General features: G+C 35.4%; 5 protein-coding genes, 1 non-coding gene and 1 pseudogene across 6 annotated transcripts; all 7 read left to right on the forward strand.

Annotated features, from left to right (window-relative positions):
* Positions 1–1,051: 1,051 nt before the first annotated feature.
* Positions 1,052–2,163, forward strand: LOC106343860 (40S ribosomal protein S15a). Its single transcript, XM_013783194.1, has 4 exons — positions 1,052–1,131; positions 1,320–1,487; positions 1,589–1,749; positions 1,887–2,163. The coding sequence occupies exons 2-4, from the start codon at positions 1,355–1,357 to the stop codon at positions 1,983–1,985; spliced, it is 393 nt and encodes a 130-aa protein (XP_013638648.1). The 5' UTR covers positions 1,052–1,131; positions 1,320–1,354; the 3' UTR covers positions 1,986–2,163.
* A 1,376-nt stretch (positions 2,164–3,539) lies between these two features.
* TRNAH-GUG lies at positions 3,540–3,611 on the forward strand. Its single transcript has one exon. It is a non-coding gene; the product is annotated as a tRNA-His (tRNA).
* An 898-nt stretch (positions 3,612–4,509) lies between these two features.
* Positions 4,510–6,103, forward strand: LOC106343628 (glutelin type-B 5-like). The gene is made up of 3 exons (XM_013782894.1): positions 4,510–4,761; positions 4,947–5,667; positions 5,741–6,103. The coding sequence occupies exons 1-3, from the start codon at positions 4,566–4,568 to the stop codon at positions 5,892–5,894; spliced, it is 1,071 nt and encodes a 356-aa protein (XP_013638348.1). The 5' UTR covers positions 4,510–4,565; the 3' UTR covers positions 5,895–6,103.
* Positions 6,104–15,825: 9,722 nt separating this feature from the next.
* Positions 15,826–16,661, forward strand: LOC106296065 (annotated as a pseudogene).
* Positions 16,432–18,210, forward strand: LOC106344269 (dirigent protein 25-like). The gene is made up of 2 exons (XM_013783678.1): positions 16,432–16,508; positions 17,114–18,210. The coding sequence occupies exon 2, from the start codon at positions 17,212–17,214 to the stop codon at positions 18,208–18,210; it is 999 nt and encodes a 332-aa protein (XP_013639132.1). The 5' UTR covers positions 16,432–16,508; positions 17,114–17,211.
* Positions 18,211–18,299: 89 nt separating this feature from the next.
* On the forward strand, positions 18,300–20,218 carry LOC106296064 (exocyst complex component EXO70B1). The gene has a single exon (XM_013732116.1). It carries the CDS (start codon positions 18,467–18,469, stop codon positions 20,216–20,218), a length of 1,752 nt encoding a protein of 583 aa, XP_013587570.1. The 5' UTR covers positions 18,300–18,466.
* A 3,520-nt stretch (positions 20,219–23,738) lies between these two features.
* On the forward strand, positions 23,739–25,346 carry LOC106295418 (3-ketoacyl-CoA synthase 3). Its single transcript, XM_013731309.1, has one exon. It carries the CDS (start codon positions 23,793–23,795, stop codon positions 25,206–25,208), a length of 1,416 nt encoding a protein of 471 aa, XP_013586763.1. The 5' UTR covers positions 23,739–23,792; the 3' UTR covers positions 25,209–25,346.
* The last annotated feature ends 724 nt before the right edge of the window (positions 25,347–26,070 follow it).

The raw sequence follows: 26,070 nt of genomic DNA on the forward strand, positions 1-26,070 counted from the left end.
GTTTTCTCATTTTTGTAATTTAAAGTCATTTTAAAAAATTCAAAATATAACATATAAGAAAAATCTAATTTTTTTTATTATATGGCTAATGTGATTTTTTTATTATATGGTTAATGTGATTGTTTAAGTTTTTTTAATAATATAAATTTAAACAAAAATGAAGAAGAATGCAAAAAGTGTTATCAAATCTTTATTATTCATAATTATTAATTGTCATATATATGTAAATCATATTAGGTAATTTCGTATCTTTTATTTAAGGAAAGAATACACACTTCCTATATTTTAGGTTAATATAATGTTCTCTAGTGTTATATAATTATGGAATAATGTGACACCATTAGATTAAACTATACTTTGTATTAAATGTTCTAGAATTCTTTGAAATGGAATGTAGAAGGCATTTAGAGGTTCTTTGAAATGGAATGTAGAAGGCTAAAGTCCATATTTAGAGTGTCACCTAGGATTTGAGGTTTTTTTTAATTAATACAAAATTAAGGTTTTAATTTTTCAAATGCTTCTCAATTAATATATAGAAGATTTTTAAACGACTGTAATCTGTAGTTAATTATGCTCTTTCCTCCATAATTCATATATCATATATTCAATGACCGGCATTTGCCTTATTAGGAGTATAGAAGACTCAGGGTTGAGATCAAGGTCAGGAGAAATTTGAATATGATAATGACAGTTTTATATGCTTTTTGTGGTTCACCAAAACTCTTTCGTTAGAGTTAATAGGTGGGTTCACCTAAATCTGATGTTTATGCCCAGACTGTGACAAGATAATTACGATATGAGAAATTAGCAGGACCAGACAGGACTCTGTTCGTTTTGGGAATGATATAAAGCAATAGCAGTGGGGAAAAAACGGGCTCGTAACAAATATAAAGTCCATATTCAAAAAATACATTACAGAACCCACAAACGCAGTAACGGATATAAAAACACAACGACTGTATTGAAGAAGCCCACTGGGCCTAAAAGAAAGCTCAAAACGCAGCGCATTAACGTTCTTAATTTGTTTTTTTCTTTTCCTTTTCCGCTTGCTCTAGCATATAAAATGTCGACAAAACCCTAGCTCTCCTTCTCTCCTCCGTCACTGCCTCTCGAGCTAACACCAACCTAAAGGTACGACGACAGTCTCGACTCTCTTAGCTCCCGCATCAAAGGCATATTCTTGTCTGAAGATTCTAGTGTTGCTGGTTAGCTTTACATAGGCGAACTTAGGCATAGCTTGTTATTAGACTTAATATCAATCCTGCTTTGACTTTTGTTGCTTAACAGAGAGCTGTTGTGTTGTTGTCGGTGTGATTTAGTTATTTAGCAGAGGCTTTGAGTTTTTGGGAGAAAAATGGTGAGAATCAGTGTGCTCAACGATGCTCTCAAGAGCATGTTCAATGCCGAGAAGCGTGGCAAGAGGCAGGTCATGATCAGGCCTTCTTCCAAAGTCATCATCAAGTTCCTTATCGTCATGCAGAAGCACGGTATGCTTTTTTTTTTCCACCATTTTTAATTTAGTATACATTCAGTCCCAAGTATGCTCGAGTGTTTCGTACGTTCCTTAGGTTAATTCACTCAAATGCAGGTTACATCGGTGAGTTTGAGTATGTTGATGACCACCGATCCGGCAAAATCGTTGTCGAATTGAACGGGAGGTTGAACAAGTGTGGCGTTATCAGCCCACGTTTTGATGTTGGTGTCAAGGAGATTGAAGGTTGGACTGCCCGTCTGCTTCCTTCCAGACAGGTTCGGTCTTCTTATACTTTTTTTTCTTTGCTACCATGGCATCTAAAAAATAGAGAATCTCTTAGTATAACTTGTCTCAAGATTTGAAGAGTCTTCTTGAATGGTATGAATTGATTGAAACGTACTGAAATGTGCAGTTTGGGTACATTGTGCTGACTACATCCGCTGGCATTATGGACCATGAAGAAGCGAGGAGAAAGAATGTTGGAGGCAAGGTTCTCGGCTTCTTCTATTGAAAAGCTTTATGGGGAAAGAGACTTCTTCATTCTGTTTTTTTTTTTTTTTTAAACTTTTGTCATCCATTTTCTTCGAGACTTCCTTCTCCCTTTTTGTTTCGAATTTCGTGGTAACTATGTTGGATAGTTCTTAAACTACATTTTTCTTTTGGTCTCAAGTTCTTGAGAGATTCATTCATCTTACCTAGAGTCTTTCAACAGACCACGCCTAAAAGCTACAATATGCAGACCGTAATACATAGTTTGGCAGGTTATCTGTAATCTCTCTGCTAATAATAATATACTTAATCATGAATGAGGTGATTTATTGAACTCATTCCACTTACACGGGGGCAAGTAATTCAATATCCAAATGCATAAATTTTGTTAATCCGTTACATGAAGGAGCCTTTATATTTTAACTGAAGAGGAAATGGCCTGATACAAATATTGCTGAAAAACTAGATGTATATATAATAGTTAAGACAAGAGCTAACACATCACTCTAGTTCTCATCAATAAAACCTGGAAAAAAAAAAACTCTTCAAGAACAGCAAGAAACAAGAATCGACTGCCAAAGGTAACATGGTTGCCCAATTTTCTAGTTCTATTTTTCTCCCATAAAAGTTGATCACACCTTATCAGAAAATGGTCTACGGATCACTCTTCCCGTCTCCAGCCTTATCTCCGTCGCGCGTCTCATCTCATGTCCGGCGCCGGAAGCTCGCAGGTAGCTTCACTTATGTAGATTCGCAAAGATAGAAGAGAGAGATGAAGGTTTGATGAGCATCATCCATTGATGGCCTTTACGACCTCAAAAGAGGAGCCAAATGAGAGAGACGTCTCTTTTAGTGTTTATAGAACAAAAAAAGTGGGTCGTTGTAGAGGGTATCTTCGAAAGCATATGCTTCAAACCATTAATTTAGCTGACCTTAGACTCCATTATTATTACTTTTTCACTTTATGTTTTCTTGCTTGTTTTTAAGAAAAAATTAGATTTAGTATTGACGTGAGTAACATGGGCTGCTCGCCACGAAAGTAGAAAGAAAGTGAGGTCCTCTTTACCTCATTGTTTCTCATTGGACTACCTTCCCACTGTTCGATCTATCATTTTTATGAGGTTTACCAAAACTGGAAAAAAAAAAGACTTGTTCACCTTTTTATTTTGTTACTTAAATTTACTTTGGGAATTTAGGTTACGTTGGTAGGTTCTCCACCGAACACAATGTTCCCATTTATGAAAACTCCCTCAAATTGTTTTCTACAACCAATGAGCAAGTTGCTTTCCACTGTTATCTTGAATTCATATTTGCAAACTGTTATAATCCTTGCTGCTGATGGCAACACAAGTTTTGTTGGACAAGTCAATATATAATTTGATTTATTTTTTGTTATGTGAAGGCAACGCAACCAATCCAAACTTTGGGTTTGCAAAACGCTTCTCAACGAATCTTACTGAAAACAGGTTCTAATATGTATTCAGACTGTACTAACTACTAAGGCACTTTTACATGTGAAAATGGGATTTAGAGTTTTCGGAAGTTGGTGTATATTAGTTACTATTGTTTCAACTGAGTGGCTGTAGTTTAGTGGTGAGAATTCCACGTTGTGGCCGTGGAGACCTGGGCTCGAATCCCAGCAGCCACATTATTAAATTTTTATATTTTACTTATATGGGCCTGTAATTGGTTTTCGGCTAAAAGTTACTGGCTCTTGTGGACCTATATCTTTTACTAGACAGTTATTTCTTTCGGAGGCAGAGTGTAACTGACAGCCAGGAGGCATATGTAATTTTGACTTTCGATATAATACTTAACTAAAAAATTAGATAAAAAAAAAGATTTTGCTGCCAGAAAATAATGGATTGTAATCTTTTATCAAAAAAAAATAAAAAATAATGGATTGTATCTTTAAATTTTGTTGCCAACGATTTTATCTTTAAACTAATCCGTCATGTTGCTCGTTGGGATTATAATAATTTTTTTTATTGTTTACTAAGTTGTTGCCAATTGTATTATTAGATAAATCCGTTAAATATATAGATAATATACAACCACGTCAGCAAATTATAGAATTATATCATCAATCAATTACTTCAAATAATCCCACGATAAAATTCCTTCATTTCACCCTTAACTTAATCCTATTCAAAGATAAGATAAAAACGTAAAAAGGGAAAACGTAATATTCATTACAAATATTAAGGGATTCGATCCAGTAACACGGCAGTTTCAGTAGAATTATTTAATAGCATTAAATCTATTCAAATAAAATGAAGAACGTGATGGATTACATTAATTTAAAAGAAAAAAAAAAACTGAATTATCAGCGAGAAAGCATCTTTATTCGGTAGAGTCAATATCGATAATTACAAAATTATGGAAACAGATAATCATATAAGATCGTGACCATAAAGAAATGGATTAACATTCAGATCAAAACATTAAATACAATACTTATCCCAAAGTAAAAAAAAATAATCTCTTTCGTAACGGATTAACACCCTCCCCCCTTGTATATATATACGTCACGTCTCATTCACTGCCACTCTCTTTACCACTTTCTTCTTTACATCGCTGATCTTTGAGTTTCTCTTATACGATGGAGTTGGATCTTACACCGAAGTTGCCAAAGCAAGTGTACGGAGGAGATGGAGGATCGTACTTCGCGTGGTGCCCTGAAGAGCTTCCGATGCTGAAAGAGGGTAACATTGGAGCAGCGAAGCTCGCTCTTGAGCAGCATGGTTTCGCTGTTCCTCGTTACTCTGACTCTCCCAAAGTCGCCTACGTCCTTCAAGGTTCGTCTTCCCTTCAAAAAGTTGTTGACTTTATCCTGATCCAGCGATCTATCAATCTGATCGGACTAAAGTTTTGGATTTGATCTCTTTGTTTCTTCCTAAAGTTGTTAACTTTATGAATCTGATCATCTAACGTGTAAGTTATCGAAAGGTTGTGACTTTACGCTTGTTGACTCTGTTTTCAGGATCTGGAACGGCGGGGATTGTACTCCCTGAGAAGGAGGAGAAGGTGATTGCTATCAAAGAAGGAGACTCCATTGCTCTCCCCTTTGGTGTGGTGACATGGTGGTTTAATAGCCAGGAGACTGATCTTGTTATCCTCTTCCTTGGTGAGACCCACAAGGCTCACAAGAGAGGACAGTTCACTGACTTTTACCTCACCGGCTCTAACGGAATCTTCACCGGTTTCACCCCTGAGTTTGTCGGCAGAGCGTGGGATTTGGATGAGGGGACGGTCAAGAAGCTTGTGGGTTCTCAAACCGGTAAGGGCATTGTGAAGCTTGACGCTGGTTTCAAGATGCCAATGCCCAAGAGTGAGGATCGTGAAGGGTTTGTGTTGAATTGTTTGGAAGCTCCTCTCGATGTTGACATCAAGGACGGTGGGAGAGTTGTTGTCTTGAACACTAAGAATCTTCCTCTTGTTGGGGAGGTTGGGTTTGGTGCTGATCTTGTTAGGATCGATGCGCATTCAATGTGTTCGCCAGGCTTCTCTTGTGACTCGGCTCTTCAGGTGACTTACATTGTTGCTGGGAGTGGGAGAGTGCAAGTCGTTGGCGCTGATGGGAAGAGAGTTCTTGAGACTCACATCAAGGCTGGTTCTCTCTTTATTGTTCCGAGGTTCTTTGTGGTTTCGAAGATTGCTGATCCTGAGGGCATGTCTTGGTTCTCCATTGTGACTACTCCTGAGTAAGAATCCTATATGCCTTTTCTCTTGAGTCATTCAAATGAAAGAAACTAAAGTTGTGTGTGTGTGTTGTAGTCCGATCTTCACGCATTTGGCTGGGAGGACATCTGTTTGGAAGGCATTGTCTCCAGAGGTTCTGCAGGCGGCGTTTAAGGTTGATCCGGAGGTGGAGCAGTCTTTCCGTTCAAAGAGAACTTCGGACGCCATTTTCTTCCCTCCTTCCAACTGAAGAAGGCGAGGAGATGAGAACAAGAACCAGCTTTGTCGTTAATCGTTGCTTTTTTCCATTTTTTTTTTCTCTTTGCTTGTGATCCACGGAAGTACTTAGGGTTTCTTCTCTTGTGTTTTATCCTGGACCGGTTCTTGTTCTCTTTGTTGGTCTTTACGCTCTGTTATTGAAATAAAACACTATCTAAGGTTTTTTACATTTGAAAACTATCAATATTACTATTTTATAGGTCTTTCTCGAATACACATATTTTGACACGAAGCTGGCTTATGAGGCCGAACACAACACAACACACAATTCACCAAGCGTTACCAAATATTTCCCCTCGACATTTTTTTTCTCTTTTCCAAACGTTCTGTGGCAGGGCATCTTTTTTTTCAGTTAAATCTTTCTTATAACTTAGATATTCTAATTGCATCATAACGTGGTCTGGAAAGTAAACAAAAGAAAAGTATATGTTTATTTGGCCTAGAACTTGTTATCAGTTTGCATAATTCATTCATTATACGGTGTTATTGATCAAACCATGACACAATGAAGTATATATATTTTTTTTGATCAAAATGAAATATATTATTACATACGATTTTGTGATGTTAACATTAACTCATTATTTTCATAAACTATTTGAAACTTCAACAAGAAAGAGGAGGTATACCACAAGCCGAGAACGCTTTATGAGCATTTTTGGATTTAATATACTGACCATAAACTGGATCATTTACGTAACCACATAGACACGGCTTTTCTTTTTTCAGCATTGCGCAACACTCTGTTGACGGCTTACTTCCGGTTTTTACAGCTGGGCTGCATGGGCTAAGTTCTTTCGGATTGCATGACAGTACTTTCTCATCTTCCATGGCTGCATTGGTGAGAGCCAGAGACAACACAAGGACTATCAGAAATGCCATGCTTATTGCTCCTGTTAACTTCATATATATATATATATATATTATTTTTTTTGGAAAAGTGAAACAAAAATTGAAAAAGAGAATCTTAAACGCCAGCATTGTTCCAAGGCTGGTTCTCTCTTCTCTTCTCCAAGGTTCTTTGTGGCTTCAGAGATTGCTGATCCCATGGGCATGTCTTGGTTCTCCATAAGAATGTCAAACAGGTTGATCTGTCCCGTCCCCTCCCGTACCGCAGCAGGCTCGTCTTCGAGCGGGTCAGGGCGGGTCAGGCCCTCGCGGGCTGCGGTCTTCAAAATGGCTGACCAAACCCGTACAGCAAAACATGTAGGCCTTTGCGGATCGGCCCGCGGGACATAGAATTACAAACGGACATATGGTTCCTGAACGCTTCAAGACATGATTCAGGACGCTTTATCAGTTTCATGACGCATCAGTAAGTGAGTTTAGTCGAGGATTGAACTGAATAAAGCAATACACTTGTTAGTTGAAGATTTTGTTGGATCAAAACACTAGTTTATTTACTTTTGTTAGACTCCAAACATTTTAAAAATAAACAATATTAGTTGCTGAATCCAAATATTATAACTCATAAGTTCATAACAAATGATTTAGTTTTCAGAAACCAAAATTAAATAAAACCAATACCAAATCAAAGATGCTAATCCCAAAAATAAATAAATAAAAAACGCCAATCACACTTCTTGTTCTTCATCTTTATCACCAACAAGCGACAAAAAGATAGAAATTTATCTTCTTCACCATCAACTTCATCTTCTGCAAATAAGAATAATAAAGATATATTGAAACCTAAAACTCCAAAATGTATGATATTGAAAACAAATACATATAGGCAAAACTATGAAGAATCCATGGCGGGAACTAGATCTTCTTATTCGGTGGAAAGTGAGTTTTCAAACTTCTTATAATAACTCGAAGAAGCTCTACCGGTGCAGATCGAAGGTGCTTGGGAGACCGGTGCAGATCGAAGGTGCTTGACATCGACCCTGAAACCACCATCACCGAAGCTACATAACGTCGAATCGCCTTCTCTCTCTCTCTCTGTCAATGTTTTAGGCGAAAGCAGAATGGGGACTTAGGGTTGCGGGTCTTCAAAATCCCGCAGGTTAAGCTCATCCCGCTTTCGACCCGTGCCGCTTTCGACCCGTCCCGCGAGGCCCACAATTTTGCGGGCTTACCAAATGGAAGCCCAATCCCGCCCCGCAGCAAGCTTTTACGGGCCAGGCCCGCGGTCTAGGTCCTTGATTGCCATCCCTAGTTCTCCATTGTGACTACTACTCCCGAGCAATGGCTCCCGAGTAAGGATTCTATTCGTTTCTATGCTTTCCTCTTGAACCATACGAATAAAAGAGACTAAAAGTTGTGTGTGTTTCTAGTCCGATCTTCACGCATTTGGCTGGGAGGATATCTGTTTGTCTCCAGAGGTTTTGCAGGCGACGTTTAAGGAGAACTTCGGACGCCATTGTCTTCCCTCCTTCCAACTGAAGAAGGCGAAGAGAGGAGAACAAAAACCAGCTTTGTTTGCTTTTTCCCTCTGTTTTTCCCTTTGCTTGTGAATTGTGATCCACGGAAGTATTCATAATCTAGGACTTTTAGGGTTTGCTTCTCTTTCTGTTTTTTTTTAATCCTGGACTGGTTCTTGTTCTCTATGTTGGTTTTCAGGCTTTGTTATTGAAATAAAACATTTGAAAACATATTTTCGTTATTTTGTAAGTCTTCTCGAATTATACCATTCTTTTAGATAAAGATGGATCAACGGTCCGAACACAAACACACAATTCCGGGCGTCTCTTAGTATTTATTTAGCTGTTTTAAATTAAATCTTAACATGTCTTTCTTATAACTTAGATAGTCTAATTGCATCTGTGCTTGTTTTTTTGACGAAAAAAATATACGTACTTGTTATGAGTTAGCATAATTCATTATAAGGTTATTGAATCAAATACTATATTTGATTACTGAATCAGGTTAAACCATAACATGAACAATATTATTACATACGATTTGATAATGTTAAAACATTATATAATTATTTTATAAATTTTTTGTAACTTCAACATTTAGGATAAGGTACACCACAAGTTGATAAGACCATGTGTGCATATTTGGATTTAACATACTGACCAAATCTTGGATCTTTTATGTAACCACATAGACACGATTGTTGTTTTTTCAGTACTCCGCAACATTCTGTTGTCGGTTTACTTCCAGTTTGAACTGCTGGGATGCATGGTTTAAGTTCTCCCGGGACGCATACCCCATTTGTCCCCTCTTCCACGACTGCATTGGTCCGAGCCAAAGACGAGACAAAAAGGATCACAAATGCTATGCATATTGCTCCTGTGAACTTCATGATTTTATAATCTTAGTGACTTCTTTCAAACTAGATCTAGTTATTTTTTTTTGTTTTGAAAATGTTTGCGATGATGATATTGAGGTGTTAATGGTAAAGCTATTATATAGGTGGAGACTAGAGTAAAGTTTGCAACAATAAGCTGACTTTTTAGGTAGTGTATTTTGTCTTTTTAATTAAATCTTGAAGCATTTATTATGATAATTATAAGATATTGACATATGTATACAAGTATTCATATTATGTTACACTTTAGCAATCTATTAAAAGAAAACTACATAATTAAAAATATCCAAATTTGCAAGCAATTATATATATTAATTGATAATATTTAACTGAGGTGAAAGTGTAATGTAATAATCTATAATAAAACTAAAATCATCAATGCACATGTATATTAGATTTGAGCAATATATAAATCTGATCTGAAAATTAATTATTATCTTTGATGTACTTTAAAAAATATATTTTTTGGGAAAAGTGAAACCAACCAAAGAAAAAGAATCTGTACTTATTATGATTTTTTTCACAATTAATGTCAATATTTTGTAAATATAAACTTTAATACTGTATATTGGACGAGGACTCTTTTTATACTATAAAACAGAATTTAATTGATAATTTTGAGAGTGACATGTATCTTTAAAAAAAAATAAACAATTTTTATATCTTATTTTTGAAAAAAATATATTTTAAAATGAAATGAATACATCTGATTTTATTTCCCACTATCTCTAATCTCTATAACTGCTCAAATTCTCACTATCTCAACGATTTTATGAAACTACTTAAATAACCATAAGTTTTTACTCTTCGCAATAACCAACACTACTCTATTCTTTTTTCTTTCGACACTACTCTGCTCTACTATCCTAATAAAACACCAAATGTCTATAATTTTGAGGGTTCATTTGGTGAATCATTGTGTCAATTTCATTAATATTTAGGTTAATGGGAACATTTTGTAAGTATTGTCTACAGTTCTCTTATATTGAATTGTGATTAAATATTTATATATTAGTTTAACACTTTTTCGAAATTCACAGACAAAACCAATGAAGATTACGATGAATACTGTGAACACCATCAACATTTATTGGAGTCTATACATTGTTTTCGAACAGGTTTCTTTCTGTTGCTTATTTTGTTGGATCTGTAATCCATCTCAAGCAACTTTTGTAAATGAATCTCTTTGTATATTTACTTAATTTAATTTTTCAATTTTTTAACAGAAGGGGTCAAAGCTGTGAGTAGGAGAAGGAAATCAAAATTGTTGTTTGTGGTTTTGAGTAGAAGTTTATCAAAGGTAGAAAGAGCTTCCTCTGGGACTTCCTCGAATGATACAATTTTTAGATAAAAATGGTTCAACATGCCGAGCACAAACACACAATTCACAGCGTTACCAAATATTTCCCTTAACCTTTTTTTCTTTCCTTTTCTAAAACGGCCATGTGAACTCTGGGTCTGCGGCAGTGGCAGCTCATATGAGTTTTTTTTTTTGTAAAAGACTCATGGACTAGTTTTGTTATATAAAATTAAAAATTAGCATGTGTTTCTTATAACTTTGATTTCTAATTGCATCTTAAGTTGTTTGGAAAGTAAAACAAAAACAAAAGGACGAAAAGTGTCTATACTTATTATGAGATTTAATTTCTTACTAGGTTAAGATCCGTGCCTTGCGCGGATGGAGTGATCTAAACTATATTTTGATAGTATTACTTGGGTTCATATACAATATTATGAATCTATTTAGTTGCATAATTCCTTTTTGTCATAATCCCTTATATATTGTGTGTAATTTTGGAAAAAAAAGACCAACTGCATTATTATGATGTAACAAAAAATGGCCAATTTGTACGTATAGCCACCTAAAATTTATGAATGATGTGCTACGAAAAGTATCAAATAATGATAAAAGCACGAAGCCATAACTTTATTGAATGATGTGATTTTAGGCTGCTGGTTTTTTTTTTTGCTTAAGGTAGTTGTGAGACTTTTGAAATGGATATCTCTAATGTATTGTGAGGTAGTTGTGGCTTTATCAATGGCGCATTTATAAATTAGCTAATATCCGCAAGTTTAATGTAGAGGAATTTTCGGTATAATTTCTGAATTAGACATAACAAATTAGGAAATTTTCAATAGAAAACAAATTTTCTGGTCAAAGAAAACGAATTTAAATTGAATATACAATATACAGTTATCATTATGATAAGAACCTGCACATAAACTTTAACATTTGCCTTTTTACGAAGAAGCTTGCGCACCAAGTTTTAATTAATTCAAACAGTCCTTTTAAGTGAGACTTGCGAATAATTCAAATATTATAACAATTAATATTACCCAATAAAAGTAGGCCTCTATGTTATTCATACACTTTAAAACACAAACAACATATCGTCCAGTGATTATACCACTAATATGTGTTAGATACCTTACATTGGTGAAGTATATTGTGTTATTTTGATCAACTAAATATTTAGAATTAGAAGTATCTGCAACTAAAAATTGCTTTAGCATTCATCGGTCAGCAATTCAGCACTAATAACTGGTTTTATATGATTGTTCTAGCAAAGTAACCTTGGCTGACATGCCAATTTTAATACCGACTATTGATCAAATGATTATGAAAATGGCTAAAAGTAGAACTACAACTACGTTCACCAGACATCAGAAATTACGAATTTGAGAATATATATGATTGGTGAGTCAGGTGAAACAATAGGCGAACATGCCAATTTAGTTGTGTTATATTCATCAAATGATTATGGCCATGATTAGTTATATGCCAGTCAGCCAGTTAAATTATGCATATGTAATATTTGTAAGGATTATAAAGTGGAAAATATTTTTTGTAGGTACAGTTTAGGTTCAAAGTATAAGAGAGAGATGGCAGTGAAGTGACTATCGAACCCAATACAAGTTCAACGAATCTGATAAATCGTCAATTTATACATATTACAATACATAGCATTTTGTATTAATTGAAATGATTCATAAATGTGTAAACGATTTTGGTCGGGTCAACAAATTTTAAACAATGGTTTTTTTTTTTTTTAATTATTCTAGTAGTTTTTTTTTTTTTGATAATAGATTATTCTAGTAGTTAAAAGGTGTTTCTATAATTAGGCTGAGAATGCATGAGATGATGACACCTAATCAATGACACCATGTAAATAACTGTACAAAATAAAGGGTATTCTTTTGCCAATGTTTCTCAATTAATATATAAGGAATAAAGTTAATATAATTCATATTTTACTATCTAAATATATTTATTTATAAATGGCTAAGTTCATAATCTACTGTGGATTAATTCATACGGCCTCGCTACTTAACGGATTCAAAACTCCAAGCCCATACGGCCATACCCTCCTCAATCCTCATGATGGAAGAGGTTGGGTTTTGTATGCGTGCATGACCTTTTTTGAGTATTGACAATATAATTTAAACCGATCAAGAAAGCGAATACTAAATTAGATTATTGAATCATGTTAAGATCATGACGCAATGAAGCTTTCAATAAACAATATTATTACATAAGATTTTGATAATGTAACATATACATTATATAATTCTTTTATAAATACTTGAAACTCAACAAGCAGGATAAGCTACACTACAAGCTGCTATGACCTTGTGAGCATTTGGGGTTTTAAAACAATGACCAAATGCTGGATTTTTCATGTAACTACAGAGACACGACTCTTGTTCTTTCAGTTTTCCGCAACATTCTGTCGACGGTGTACCTCCGGTTAGTCCTGCTGGCGTGCATGGTTTAAGTTCTGCTGGAACGCATGCCACTTTTATCCCCTCTTCCACGGTTGCGTTGGTCCAAGCCAAAGACGACACAAGGGCTATCACAAATGAGATGCATATCGCTCCTGTGAACTTCATGTTTTGTAACCTTAGTGACTCTTTTGGAACTAGTTCTAAATAATTTTTGATTTCTTCAAAAATGTTTGAGATGTTGATTTTGAGGTGTTGATGGTCAAGCTATTATATAGGTGGAGATTGGATTAAAGTTTGCAATAACATGGTTTATTTCTGTCATTTTTAATTAATTTTTGAAGGAATCCACACACACATTTTATTTTGATAATATATCAGAGATGTTAGCAATTTATTTAAAAGAAAACTACATTAATATAAAATATCAGATTTGCATTAATTTCATATATATTAACTGAAATATTTAACCAAGAAAAATGGAAAAGTATTTATCTATGATAAAACTAAAATTATTGATGCACATGTATATATTAGGACATCTGCATCTATGATATCTAAATAGATATCTAAACAGTAAAAAAAATAAAATAAACAAAAAAAGGAAATGATATATAAAAATCCATGAGATATTTTAAGAACACATAAGACTCATATATTACACTTGTCAAAATTTATATTAATTTATATTTTTCCATTGATTAACATTTCTATTTTATTAATTTATAATAAAATATTAGTATATTTGCAAGACAGTCAAAGAAATATCTCACTTTTAATAGTGCTCTTAGATTTGAACAATACTAATTTATATAAATTTGATATGAAAAAATAATTATAACTTTTGATAATGTTCAAAAGTTACTTTTAAATAGAATTGTTTGGAAAAAAAAAGAATCAGTAGTTATTGTGAATTTTTTCACATTTAAACAGAAAGGACATCAATAAATATTTTGTAAAAATAAAAAAAAAATATATATATAAATATGTTGGTGTCTCTCCTGCTTTGCCACGTGGAAAGTCGTTCGCTGCAGAGGCGACACGTGTCCGTCACAACATTATTTGGGCTTCAGGCTTATAAATTTTAGGTCTTATATAACTCTAATTTTTCAAGTCTGGTAACCCACAAAGTCCACCTCTGAACCAGCAGCCGTAATCAATTATATATAGATAGATAACAAAAAAAATTCGCTTCATCGTAAACTACTTTACCACTTAAATTATTTGTCGGTCTCTCTAGGCTCTATTATTTATGACTCTAAACTTTGATTTGGATATATACAATAATATTATTTTTACTATAGTCAACTAGCAAATTAAAAATAGATTTGATTCATCCGCAATTTATTTTTCTAAGTTAATATATGGTCAATAATTGTATCCCAATTTTAATTTATAAATAAATAGAATGACGAGAGGTTTGAAAGCAAACATTAAAATCGATGTGCCGTTAACCAGTACTACAAAGTTCTGCACACATGAAATTAGTCATGTGTTTACCCGTAGCTGAAGAATCGAACCTTACCAAATAAAAAACTAAATCGAAACTAAATCAAATTTCATAAATCAGGTATATTTCTATATATCATGTATTCTATATTTTTCTGAAACTAAAATATCAAAAACAAACGAGAACCGAACCAAAATCAATAAGTATCTCAATTTGAAATATAATTTACAAATCTAAAATATTAAATAAACTTAATTTTACAGTAACAAATATCATAAACTTATTATTTATAAATTGAACTATCCAAAATAAATTATATGAATACCATTTCCCTAAATTATTTAAAATTATATAAACTACCTGATAATTTATCCAAAAACTTAAATCACCTGTTTTTTTCCTGGCAAAAAATAATTTATCAATAAAATTTATTCAAATTAACCAAAATAATCTGAAACGCCCGTAACCGAAAGAGACCCGATTTTATTTTTGATATTAGCTGGTTCCCCACTTTGTTGTCCAAACTGAACCAAAAAAAAAACAAAATATCTGAACGAGAATTAAATCAAATTTTATAAATAACCGAACATATCTTATATCTGTAGAATTAAAAAATAAAATAAAATAAACCAAAACAATTAAAAACAAATAATTATAAAAAAGTTTGAATTTAAAAAAAGTATAATTCGAAAACATAAAAAAAATATGTTTTTTATTTAAATAATTATTTGTTATATATATATATCAAGAACAAGGATATAAGAGTCTTTTGCCACTTATTGAAAATATATTTTTTAAAATGCCCCTTTAATGATGGTAAAGATCAATATTGGTACCATGAATATGGTAAACATGAAATTCCACCTATTATCTATTTAAAGTTAATATTTTCTTTTATTATGTCAAATTGAACTAAGAATAATAAGAAGATATATATATATATATATTATCATATTATTCTGAATTGTTTTTTTGCTAATTTTGTATTCTCTGAAAAAATAGAATAATGAAGGATATTGTCATTTTAATTCCAAATCAAAAATGTTTATTAAAAATAAGGGCACTCACACCGGTTGAAATTCATCAGTCTCTAACAAATTTAAAAATATTAAAAGTTGAAAAAGAAGAAAGAGAAAGGATAAAAAAAAAAGAGCAAGAATGGTACCTGTGGGAAGAGCTTTCATACATTTCTAAAGAATCGATGAATACATGTGGTATCATTTTACATGTTTTTTTATTTTAATTTTTAAAATTATTAATAACTAAATTATGTACAAAAATAATAAAAAAAATATTAGTGAGGTACTCTACTTGCTATTTTACCACTAATGATGCCCTAACAATTGTGATTTCAGAATTCTATTCGTTATTGTTTTTTATAATACTGTTTTCAATCCACCCTGATTTTTAAATATTTCATAAAATTAATATAAATTTATATAAAACATTTTATTTGAATATATGAAATCGTAATAGCTAGTTGGAGAAGGCTAAAAGCTTTTTTGGACGGAGCAAAGGATATAATTTTGCGTCTGAACTCGGTCTCCTTCAATGTAAAGGGTGATTTGATAAATGCGACTAGGAAGATGCATGCAAAGTGTTCGATGAAATGCTTGAGAGGGAAGTGCAACCTACTGTGGTGACTTAAAATAGCCTGATTGGATTTTTATGCCGAAGTCATCATCTGGCTAAGGCGAAGAGTTTGCTTGAAGACATGATTCAGAAGAGAATACGCCCAAATGCTGTGACATTTGGGTTGTTAATGAAGGGTTTATGATGTAAAGGAGAGTACACTGAAACAAAGAAGTTGATGTTTGATGAGTGATCCTGGAAAGAGAGGGAGAATCGATGAGGCGAAGCTTCTATTGGGGGAGATGAAGAGAAGGCGGATAAAACCAGATGTTGTGATCTATAACATTATGGTTAATCATCTTTGCAGTGAAGGTAGAGCCCCTGAGGGGTACAGGACACTGAAGGAAATGGAGAAGAAAAGTTGTGAGCCAAATGCAGCTACATACCGTATGATGGTTGATGGTTTTTGTCGTATTGGGGATTTTGATTCAGCGTTGGATATTTTGAATGCAATGCTTGCAAGCAGACACTATCCCACACCTGCAACGTTTTATGTTTGGTTGATGGGCTGATAAAAGGAGGTAACTTGGATCATGCTTGCTTTGTTTTAGAGGTAATAGGAAAGAAAAATTTAAGCTTTGTGTCTAGTGTTTGGGAAAGTATACTCTGTGATCTCTGTAATTAAGGATGGAGGGTTTTGTTGTGAAGCTTTGTTAGAACTGATTTCTACCTAACCAATGACCTCTTCAAGGTGAAATTCTCATACTTGTTTATTCCTGATCTAAAATAGAATAGGGTGGATGAGTTTAATTTCCTTCCTCAGAAAAAAAACTGCAGGCTTGACTTATTACTTTTAGACTTGAAATTTTTAATTTTTTGCTAATTCATACAGTGGGACTTCTAGTAAATTTCAAGATCTTGTGGTGAAGTTATAGCTGAATTTTTTCTGGGTTTGTTTTCATCTTTTTTTATGTTTCTTCCTGCTCTAAACCAAACCACCATATAATGGAAAAGTTATCACCTACTCTGTTTCATCAACTCCATCTTTTTCCATCAAGAATTTGGCTTCATTTCATTTATAAAAGCTCGTTCTGAATCAGTCTGTATTATCAGACAAGTAGAAACAATTCAGCTCAAATTCAAATTAACAGTCTTAGTCTCTGATATTTTTCCTTGTCAATGACAGGCTGCAAGATACTCTTCGTCCTGGTTTTAGCTCTTGCCATTACTTTTGTCTCGGCTGCTCGTCTTCTTAATGAAGAAGAAGATCTTGGATTAGTCCCCATGCCTACCATAAGTCCTGGTCCGTTACCAACTGCTGGTTCAGGCTCCTTCGCCAGTGCTAGTTCAGGAGGACCTGCAACTGGTATCACTTCAGGTACTGGTCTAGCCTCAGGTGGTTCCTTGACTACTTTAACTGGCTCCGGACCTCTACCAACCACTGGTTCTGGTTCTTTACCGGTTGCTAGTTCAGGTCCCTTGCCCACTACTGGCACTGGTTCTCTACCAACCACCGGTTCTGGTCCTTTTCCGGTTGCTAGTTCTGGTCCTTTGCCTGGTGCTGGTTCAGGGCCTTTGCCGGCTGTTGGTTCAGGTGCCACAGCCACGGGTGCAGGTTCAGCGACCGGTGGTTCAGTTCCCGACCTCGACCACTCCTTGGTTTTCTTTATGCACGATATACTCGGTGGCTCAAATCCGACAGCCAGAGCTGTGACTGGAGTCGTTGCAAACCCAGCTCTCAGTGGCCAACTTCCATTTGCCAAGCCCAATGGCGCAAACCTCCCTGTCAACAACGGCGTTCCATCGAACAACAACAACAACGGAATCCTCAACAACAACAACGTCCCTCTCCTCGTCGGGCTGGGCGGAACCACTTCCAGCATTCTACAGAACGACGGTAACAACCTCTTGAACAGTCTCCCCGTGGCCACCGGTGGTCAGCTCCCATCGGGTTCGTCTCTCCAGATGCTCATGTTTGAAACAATGACGGTGATGGACAACGAGCTAACCGAAGGGCATGAACTCGGGTCAGGTCTGCTTGGTAAAGCACAGGGCTTCTACGTGGCCAGCGCCGTTGATGGAACCAGCCAGACAATGGCTTTTACGGCAATGTTTGAGAGTGGTGGTTATGAAGATAGCATAAGTTTCTTCGGTGTACACAGAACGGCTGCACCAGTTCACAGATGGGTTAGAGACAGTTCTGGAGTGTACCGTTTATCTTTCTTACTAGTTTTATGTTCTTTCTTGTCCTCTATTACTAAAGTTTGTTGTTCTCTTTCATAGTTGTCATCTTAATATGTAACAACCTATTAATTTGACAACAAATCACCTTTAATTAGGAGTTAATTATTTTTGAATTAAAACAAACAATAAAAACAAAAAAAAGGAGAGGAAAAGAGGGAAGACCAGCGTGGATATTAGGACCGAGTGGAACTGAACCAACGGCTCCAACAAGACAAGCAACAAACAAAACAAAGGTTTCGAATAAATAACCCCACACCGTGCGACCAATTATTATCTTCAAAACAAGAAACAACATATGGTGCTCTTGAAACCTTCTGCGTTTTCAAAATCACCTAAGCTCGCTCCTCCACAGCAAGGCGGCTTCTCCGACTCTCTAATCGGTGATACTGTCGAGGCAGCTGATGCTTTTATACGCCAATGGGTCTCACCACACCTCTACGACTCTTCCTCCACTTCCTGCAGCCTCTCTTCCCTTTTCTCCGCGGAGAACCGCGGAGAAGGAAGACGCTTCCTCGACGTCCTGGCCAAGTTACACTACGCTATTCAGAGCGCCGGGTTGGTGAATCCGGACTCCGCTAAGCTAGCTCAAGCGCGTGAGTTGATGCAGACGGCCATGAAGTATTTGGAAAAGGAGTTTTATCGCGTTTTGAAATCGAACCGCCGGTTTTTAGATTCGGAATCTATCTCTGGTTTGTCATGTAACGAGAAAGCAGAAGTAAATGCTGATGCTGAGGCTATCGAGGATTTGAAGATGATAGCTAACTGCATGATCTCATCTGGTTACGAGAAGGATTGTGTTAAGATTTATAAGAAACTCAGAAGAAAGATGATCGTCGAGGCCTTGTCTAACCTAGGATGCGAGAAGTTAACATCTGCGCAGATGCAGAAGCTAGAATGGGAGACTCTCGAGAAGAAGATCAAAGGTTGGGTGAGGCTTGCTAAAGTAGCATTCGTGACTCTCTTTAACGGCGAACGAATCCTCTGCGATCGCATCTTCTCCACCTCCTCCTCATCCTCATCCTCCTCCGTCTCCATCGCTGAGTCTACATTCATTGACATTACGCTACAGAGCGCGCTGAAGCTCTTCGTCTTCCCGATAACCGTCGCGAAATGCAGGAAGACCGCGGAGAAGATCTTCCCAACGCTCGACGTTTACCAGACGATCTTGCACGTTATCCCCCAAATCGAGCAGATCTTCAGCTACGATTCGACCGCCTCCGTGCGATCGCAGGCGGCTGAGTCTCTAGAGAAGCTCGGCGAGTCCGTGAACGCGATGATGATCGAGTTCCAATCGTCGATCACGAAAGAGTCTTCCAAATCGCCGATTCCCGGCGGCGGAGTCCATCAGCTCACGAGGTACGTCATGAACTTCATCGTCTTCCTCGCTGACTACAGCGACTCGCTCACGGTTATAATCAAGGATAAGGAGTCCTCGTTGCCGTTACCGGAGGATTACTATAACAACGGCAACAACGAAGAGAATCCAGAAAACGCTGGATCTCCGATGGCGGCGAGGCTCGCGTGGCTGATACTCGTCTTGCTCTGCAAAATCGACGCCAAATCTCGTCTCTACAGCGACGCGGCGCTCTCGTATCTCTTCCTCGCCAACAACCTCCACTACGTCTTGATCAAGGTGCGCACGTCGAATCTCAAGGTCGTTCTGGGAGACGACTGGGTGGCGAATCACGAGGTCAAGGTGACTCAGTACCTCGAGAAGTACGAGAAAATGGCGTGGGGCGATGTGATCGCGTCGCTCCCTGGGGTTTCGACGGCCGCGGCGAAGGCCGAGGAGGCTCTCAGACGGTTCAACAAGGCGTTTGAGGAGACGTACAAGAAGCATAAGAACTGGGTCGTACCCGACCCGAAATTGAGAGACGAAATCAAAGCGTCTATAGCGAGTAAGCTCATGGGCGGGTATACGGGTTTCTATAAAGAGTATCCGGTCGGGTCTTCGGATATTGTCAGATTTACCCCTGAAGATCTCAATGGTTACATATCCGACTTGTATATCGGCTTGAGAGGATCCGTGCCCGTATCCACAAACTAAACGTCTTCGGATCCGGATATTGCTCAATGTAAAAGCCCAAGTCACTGTGTTGTGAATAAAGTAGAAATGATATTCAAATTGTCGACGAATCATGACCTGATTCTGGGCTAAAGCCCATGAAATATCAGCGTTAGGCTTCAAATTGGAATAAATAAATATTGTAACAATCATCAGCTGTAATTATATTTATTTATTACATTTTTTTAAGAAAATCTTGTAATGTTATCAAATATTCTTTATCAAACAACACTAATATTGAGAGAGAAAAAAAACATTACATTTGGGTCCTAAATTTAAATTTTGATTTAGGCGTTCAGAATATCTGGGCCCAACCCAGCATCAAATGAGACCGTATGTGTTGTATGAATCCAGTAAAGGCCGAGGGCCTCTCCAGCTCTATTTTTTGCTCTGAAATAAAGTTTAGAATAAAAATATTCCAATGATATTCTATTTTTCACTCTAAAATAGAGTGAAAAATAGGTTTACTACAAATATAGAGTAACTTATTTTTTTTCTGTTCATCACTTTGTTTTCAACTTTAAAATATAGTACCATTGGAGCATACTCAAACTCTATTATGGAGTTACTTTATTTTAGAGTAAAAAATAGAGTAAGCCATTGGAGATGGTCTAATACTTTTGATTTTGTAATGTTTACCATTTTATAAGCTACACTAACGGTTTTCATTGCAGTTGGAAGCTATCACAACCGTAGAGCAAATTCTGGTTTTAAGAGCATGATTAACCCGTGTTCTTAATTTGGGGTTCTTAACTCATGATTTGACACTTTTTTGTTTTTTTTATTTTTTTTACATTTTTCGGCTAAACACCAGCTCTTATATCTCTTATTTAAGAGACGGTTTTTAGTTTTTCTTAGTTAAAAGTTAAGAAAAGATTCTTAACCGAATCTAAGAATCTCACCCTAAGAGCCCAGGTTAATAATAGTCTAACGTATTTTTAGTTTCTGAAAAGTTTCTTGCTAAGTCAATAAATATTTCTTAAACTTTTGGAAGTAATAATTATAATTTAATCAACGAGAGGTGATAATCAATGGAAAAACAATATTAATTTCGTAAAAATAGGTAAAGATATTTAGTATTTTAATTTTAAAATATACTATAAATAATGATAGTTGACCGACAAATATATTTCAATCATTCGGCCACAACAATAGAGTTACTCTAGATAACAAATAAAAAGGAATTGTGGTTGGGAAGTAAAGTAGTTAGTTGAATAAATCTTTACATATCAATTTATTTTAATATTCCGTATGCAAACATATGAGGTATATACCAGTTTGTTCGATGTATCTGCCGTAGTCATACATTTTCAGATATGTCATTTATAAAAAAGTGATTCAAGTCAAGAGTTATAGAGATAACGTGCTTTCTTTAGAGAACCATAGTTTATAAATACGTCTTCTTTGTCCATGGTTTGCCTGCATTAAAATATTGTCTCACTGTCTATCTAATTCCTCCCATCAGAACATGATTTAGTTGCGATGTTTCTGTGAGTATTATCATTCCCTTGGTGTCCCTTTTGTTTTAGTACAGAAGTTGAACTTGAATAATATCTAATGGAAATTTGGTTATGTTTTGTATATTTTATACCATTGCTATTGCTAGTCTAGCATGGATTTTTTTTTACAAAATATATTTTCAAATATAAAGGAATAATTATCAAAAATAACAAAATTATTTGCAGCAACAAAATTTTAAACTTTAATTTTGAACGTTGATCAATTATTTAAAGTTTTCATCTGTTCATTTTCTTAATAAAAATCGAATTGACAGTTTTAGTTTCTTTGGATAAACTCAAGAAAAATCAAACTTAAGTACTAAATGATAATGAAATGACCAACAAACTAAAAACAGCGGCAAACATTAAATTCACCATTATTAGTAATAACGTCTAGCTAGACTACTCTTAATGCTATCACAAAAGTAAACGCGTGATCGCTATTGACAACGTAATGTGTCTGCTACATAAACGGTTATACTCCCTCTCTTTCTAAATATAAAATTTTTTTAGATAAAACACACTTATTGTTACTTTTTATCTAAAAAATATCATTAAAATTTTAAATTAAAAACTATTCAACCAATTACAAAATAGAACTATTAAATTTGATTGGTTACACAGTTTTTGATAAACTTAAAACTACCTAAAAATCTGAGAACATTCTACATATTAGAACATAAAAACTATTCTAAACATCATATATCTAGAAACGGAGGGAATATATTGTTTTGTAAGATATTCTAGTAGATAATTAATATTCAACTATTATTGGTTGCTAGATTGTTTGTTGAGTGAGTCAAACTTTTCCCATACCAAAATTACAATAACCTTCCTTACGTAGTTGCATAACTAAAAGAGGAGATGGTTTTTGAATGTTTTGAATTATGTGAATTGGTGTATCAGTTATAAAAGGAAAGGACGTATGTACACGCAAATGGTGTGAGTAAGCGTTGGATGATGGCTTTGTAGTAAAGGTGAGTCGACGTAATTAAGCTGTTGGAGGTTGAGATAAGCTTGTCGACTCACAACACTCTCACTTGTATCCAAAAAGTTCATGATTTCCCAAACCTTCTTCATATACTCACAGCTCACCCAGATCTATTTATTGCTCTTTCATCCACAACCTCAACATCTTTTATGTACCAATACATTATAAAATAAATAAATTGTGGTATTTATGTGAATATTTTATACAGTTTTCTTTATAGTTTAATGTTATCAAGTGAAATGAAATTACGCATAATCAGAAATTTAGGGTTTTCTTATTATGGATGTTACTTTGCAAAAAAAAAAAAATTGTCATAGAAAAGTATTGACATGATGGCTTGAAAAGTCAGACAAGGTATTTCTCCATTTGATTTGTAGGAGTATATTTTTATATAATACATCCACATCAATGTACCATCATGACATTGTTAAGATTTCAACCATAAACAATGTACTTCTAACTTTTACGCAACATAAAGTCTTATATTAGTCCAGAAGCTGTGTTTGACTGAGCAAGTGATTTTACGATACACATGATTTTATAGTACGTACTACAAGACACGATCACGTACGAGTGTAACTCGCAAAGATGGACCATTCTCCCTTAGTTAACAAACATCGTATGTAAATACTCAGATCAGTTCTAGAATCTAATCTTTTTTGTAACCTTGGATTCACTAAGTCAACTGTGTGATACAAAATATATGGCCAGCTTGAGGATTGGCCTATATGTTCAACATATACTAGACTGTACGTATGAAAATTTATAAATAATTAAATAGACAGAACATGTGAAGTCCATCGTCCACTTTGTACATCCACATCAATGTGTCACCTTATTGTTATCAATTTTCTCACCACCAGTCTGCTTGTCAGTAAACTTTTCAAATTAAACTGTACCCCACACCAATGGCATTGACTCTTTTTGGACAGCATGAGTTGTCAATAAACGAGACCTGTCTTTTCCTGTTTAATTGTCCTCTTATATATCCCCACAACAATCTTGGCTAACATCTTCATGCAGTTTTAAATACACTACTTCTTCTTTAACCCAAAGTTTTTTTTAAATGGATATTCTCTATATCCTCTCTTCTCTTCTCATTTCTTACCTCATCTTCAAGATCTGGAAACGCATAGACTCCAAGAGAGATCAAAACTGCTACATCTTGGACTATCAATGCCACAAACCTTCAGATGATCGTATGCTGAGTACTCAAATCAGCGGTGAGATCATCCGTCGAAACAAACACATTAGACTCAACGAGTACAAGTTCCTCCTCAAAGCCATTGTTAGTTCAGGTATCGGAGAGCAAACCTACGCACCACGTCTCTACTTTGAAGGACGTGAAGAGTCTCCTACCATACAAGACGCTCTCTCGGAGATGGAAGAGTTTTACATTGACACAATCGAGAAACTCCTAAAGAGAAACAAACTCAAACCTAAAGACATCGACGTACTCGTGGTCAACGTCTCCATGCTCAACTCAACACCTTCTCTATCCGCAAGAATCATTAACCATTACAAAATGAGAGAAGACGTGAAGGTTTTCAACTTGACGGCGATGGGATGTAGCGCGAGTGTTATATCGGTAGATATTGTTAAAAACATTTTCAAAACGTACAAGAACAAGCTTGCTCTCGTTGTAACATCCGAGTCACTTAGTCCTAACTGGTACAGCGGAAACAACCGGTCTATGATCCTCGCTAACTGCTTGTTCCGCTCCGGTGGCTGCGCGGTTCTCTTGACCAACAAGCGTTGTCTAAGCAAGAGAGCCATGTTTAAGCTGAAGTGTTTGGTGAGAACGCACCATGGAGCAAGAGAGGATTCATTCAACGCGTGTGTCCAAAAAGAAGACGAGCTGGGACGAGTTGGTATCCACTTAGACAAGACTCTTCCAAAAGCAGCGACTCGTGCTTTCGTGGACAACCTCAAAGTCATCACTCCAAAGATTCTTCCCGTGACGCAGCTCTTCAGGTTTATGTTATCTCTTCTCCTCAAGAAGCTTCGTAGACGCCCTAGCAAAGGCTCCACGAACGTGGCTCAAGCTGCTACGAAGGCGGGGATTAACTTCAAAACCGGTATTGAACATTTCTGTATTCACACGGGAGGCAAAGCGGTTATCGACGCGATTGGTTATAGTCTTGACTTAACCGAGTACGATCTTGAACCGGCGAGGATGACGCTACACCGGTTTGGGAACACGTCGGCGAGTAGCTTGTGGTATGTTTTGGGGTACATGGAAGCGAAGAAGAGGCTGAAGAGAGGAGATAGAGTGTTCATGATAAGCTTTGGAGCTGGTTTCAAGTGTAATAGCTGCGTTTGGGAAGTTGCGAGAGATCTTAACGTTGGAGAATGTTTAGGGAATGTGTGGAACCATTGCATTGATCAGTACCCACCAACGTCGTTGTTGAATCCTTTCCTCGAGAAGTATGGTTGGATTCGTGAAGAAGAAGACCCTGATACGTTCAAGTTCCATACGTGAAGAAACTACGTGACAGTGTTTTTCTTGTAATAATTTAAAGACATACAATTATTTTAAACCGTAAATCTCAAACAAAGGTGACTAGTGTCATTCTTTTTCTATTTTTAAAACTATTTGGATTACGTTTGGTTACGATTTTTTTTTTTCAAATTGGATGACAAAGAAATTGTGGTATAGCTGTCTCATACCTTTTTTTTTTTTTGTTTTTATAAGTTTTCAGGGTAATAAGGTATTTACTGCATTCATTTGGTGAATAGTAATACAATAAGAAGCCATCATATTGTAGTGTTAACTTCTTAAAAATTGCAAGCTGTTAGGACATTTAGTTTTTTTTTTTAAATCTGTCTTCTCTGTATTATTTGATCTGTTTCTAAATAGAATATGTTTAGGTAAAAATATATACACATATTAAAAACAAAAGTTTTATCTAGAAATTATCATTAAAATTATAAATTAATGTTATTCAACCAATTACAAAATAAATTATATTAAATATAATTGATTACACAGTTTTTAATAAATAGAGATTATCTAAACTGAAACATCTTATGTATTGAAACATCAAATTCTTTACAACATTCTACATTTAGGACATTCTACGTTTAGAAACAGTTGGAGTAAATAAAGCTTGTTATCAGTTGTCACACTTACTGCTACACATGTATGGTACTCCAACTTTAGTAGTTTTTTTTCCAAACGTTAGCTGTTATAATATGGCAGTCTTGTCTATGTCCTTTTATGCTAACTTCTTGTACTGTATTTTACTCATCTTTCAGTAATTATACGGCATATATTTTTCCAACAAATCAATTCGAACTCAAGTCTTTTTTCTTTTAATGATAAAGTAAGCAAATAATGTATA

The sequence above is a fragment of the Brassica oleracea genome, chromosome C5 (assembly GCF_000695525.1).
Source record: "Brassica oleracea var. oleracea cultivar TO1000 chromosome C5, BOL, whole genome shotgun sequence".
NCBI classification, from domain to species: domain Eukaryota; kingdom Viridiplantae; phylum Streptophyta; class Magnoliopsida; order Brassicales; family Brassicaceae; genus Brassica; species Brassica oleracea.

What these genes read in the sequence shown, in the direction of transcription:
- LOC106343860 (XM_013783194.1), top strand. Translation starts at nt 1,355, where the DNA reads ATGGTGAGAATCAGTGTGCTCAACGATGCTCTCAAGAGCATGTTCAAT. An exon ending in TATCGTCATGCAGAAGCACG is followed by an intron (nt 1,488 to 1,588) that starts GTATGCTTTTTT and finishes ACTCAAATGCAG; the next exon opens with GTTACATCGGTGAGTTTGAG. An exon ending in GTCTGCTTCCTTCCAGACAG is followed by an intron (nt 1,750 to 1,886) that starts GTTCGGTCTTCT and finishes TGAAATGTGCAG; the next exon opens with TTTGGGTACATTGTGCTGAC.
- LOC106343628 (XM_013782894.1), top strand. Translation starts at nt 4,566, where the DNA reads ATGGAGTTGGATCTTACACCGAAGTTGCCAAAGCAAGTGTACGGAGGA. An exon ending in AGTCGCCTACGTCCTTCAAG is followed by an intron (nt 4,762 to 4,946) that starts GTTCGTCTTCCC and finishes CTCTGTTTTCAG; the next exon opens with GATCTGGAACGGCGGGGATT. An exon ending in TCCATTGTGACTACTCCTGA is followed by an intron (nt 5,668 to 5,740) that starts GTAAGAATCCTA and finishes TGTGTGTTGTAG; the next exon opens with TCCGATCTTCACGCATTTGG.
- LOC106344269 (XM_013783678.1), top strand. Translation starts at nt 17,212, where the DNA reads ATGCCTACCATAAGTCCTGGTCCGTTACCAACTGCTGGTTCAGGCTCC.
- LOC106296064 (XM_013732116.1), top strand. Translation starts at nt 18,467, where the DNA reads ATGGTGCTCTTGAAACCTTCTGCGTTTTCAAAATCACCTAAGCTCGCT.
- LOC106295418 (XM_013731309.1), top strand. Translation starts at nt 23,793, where the DNA reads ATGGATATTCTCTATATCCTCTCTTCTCTTCTCATTTCTTACCTCATC.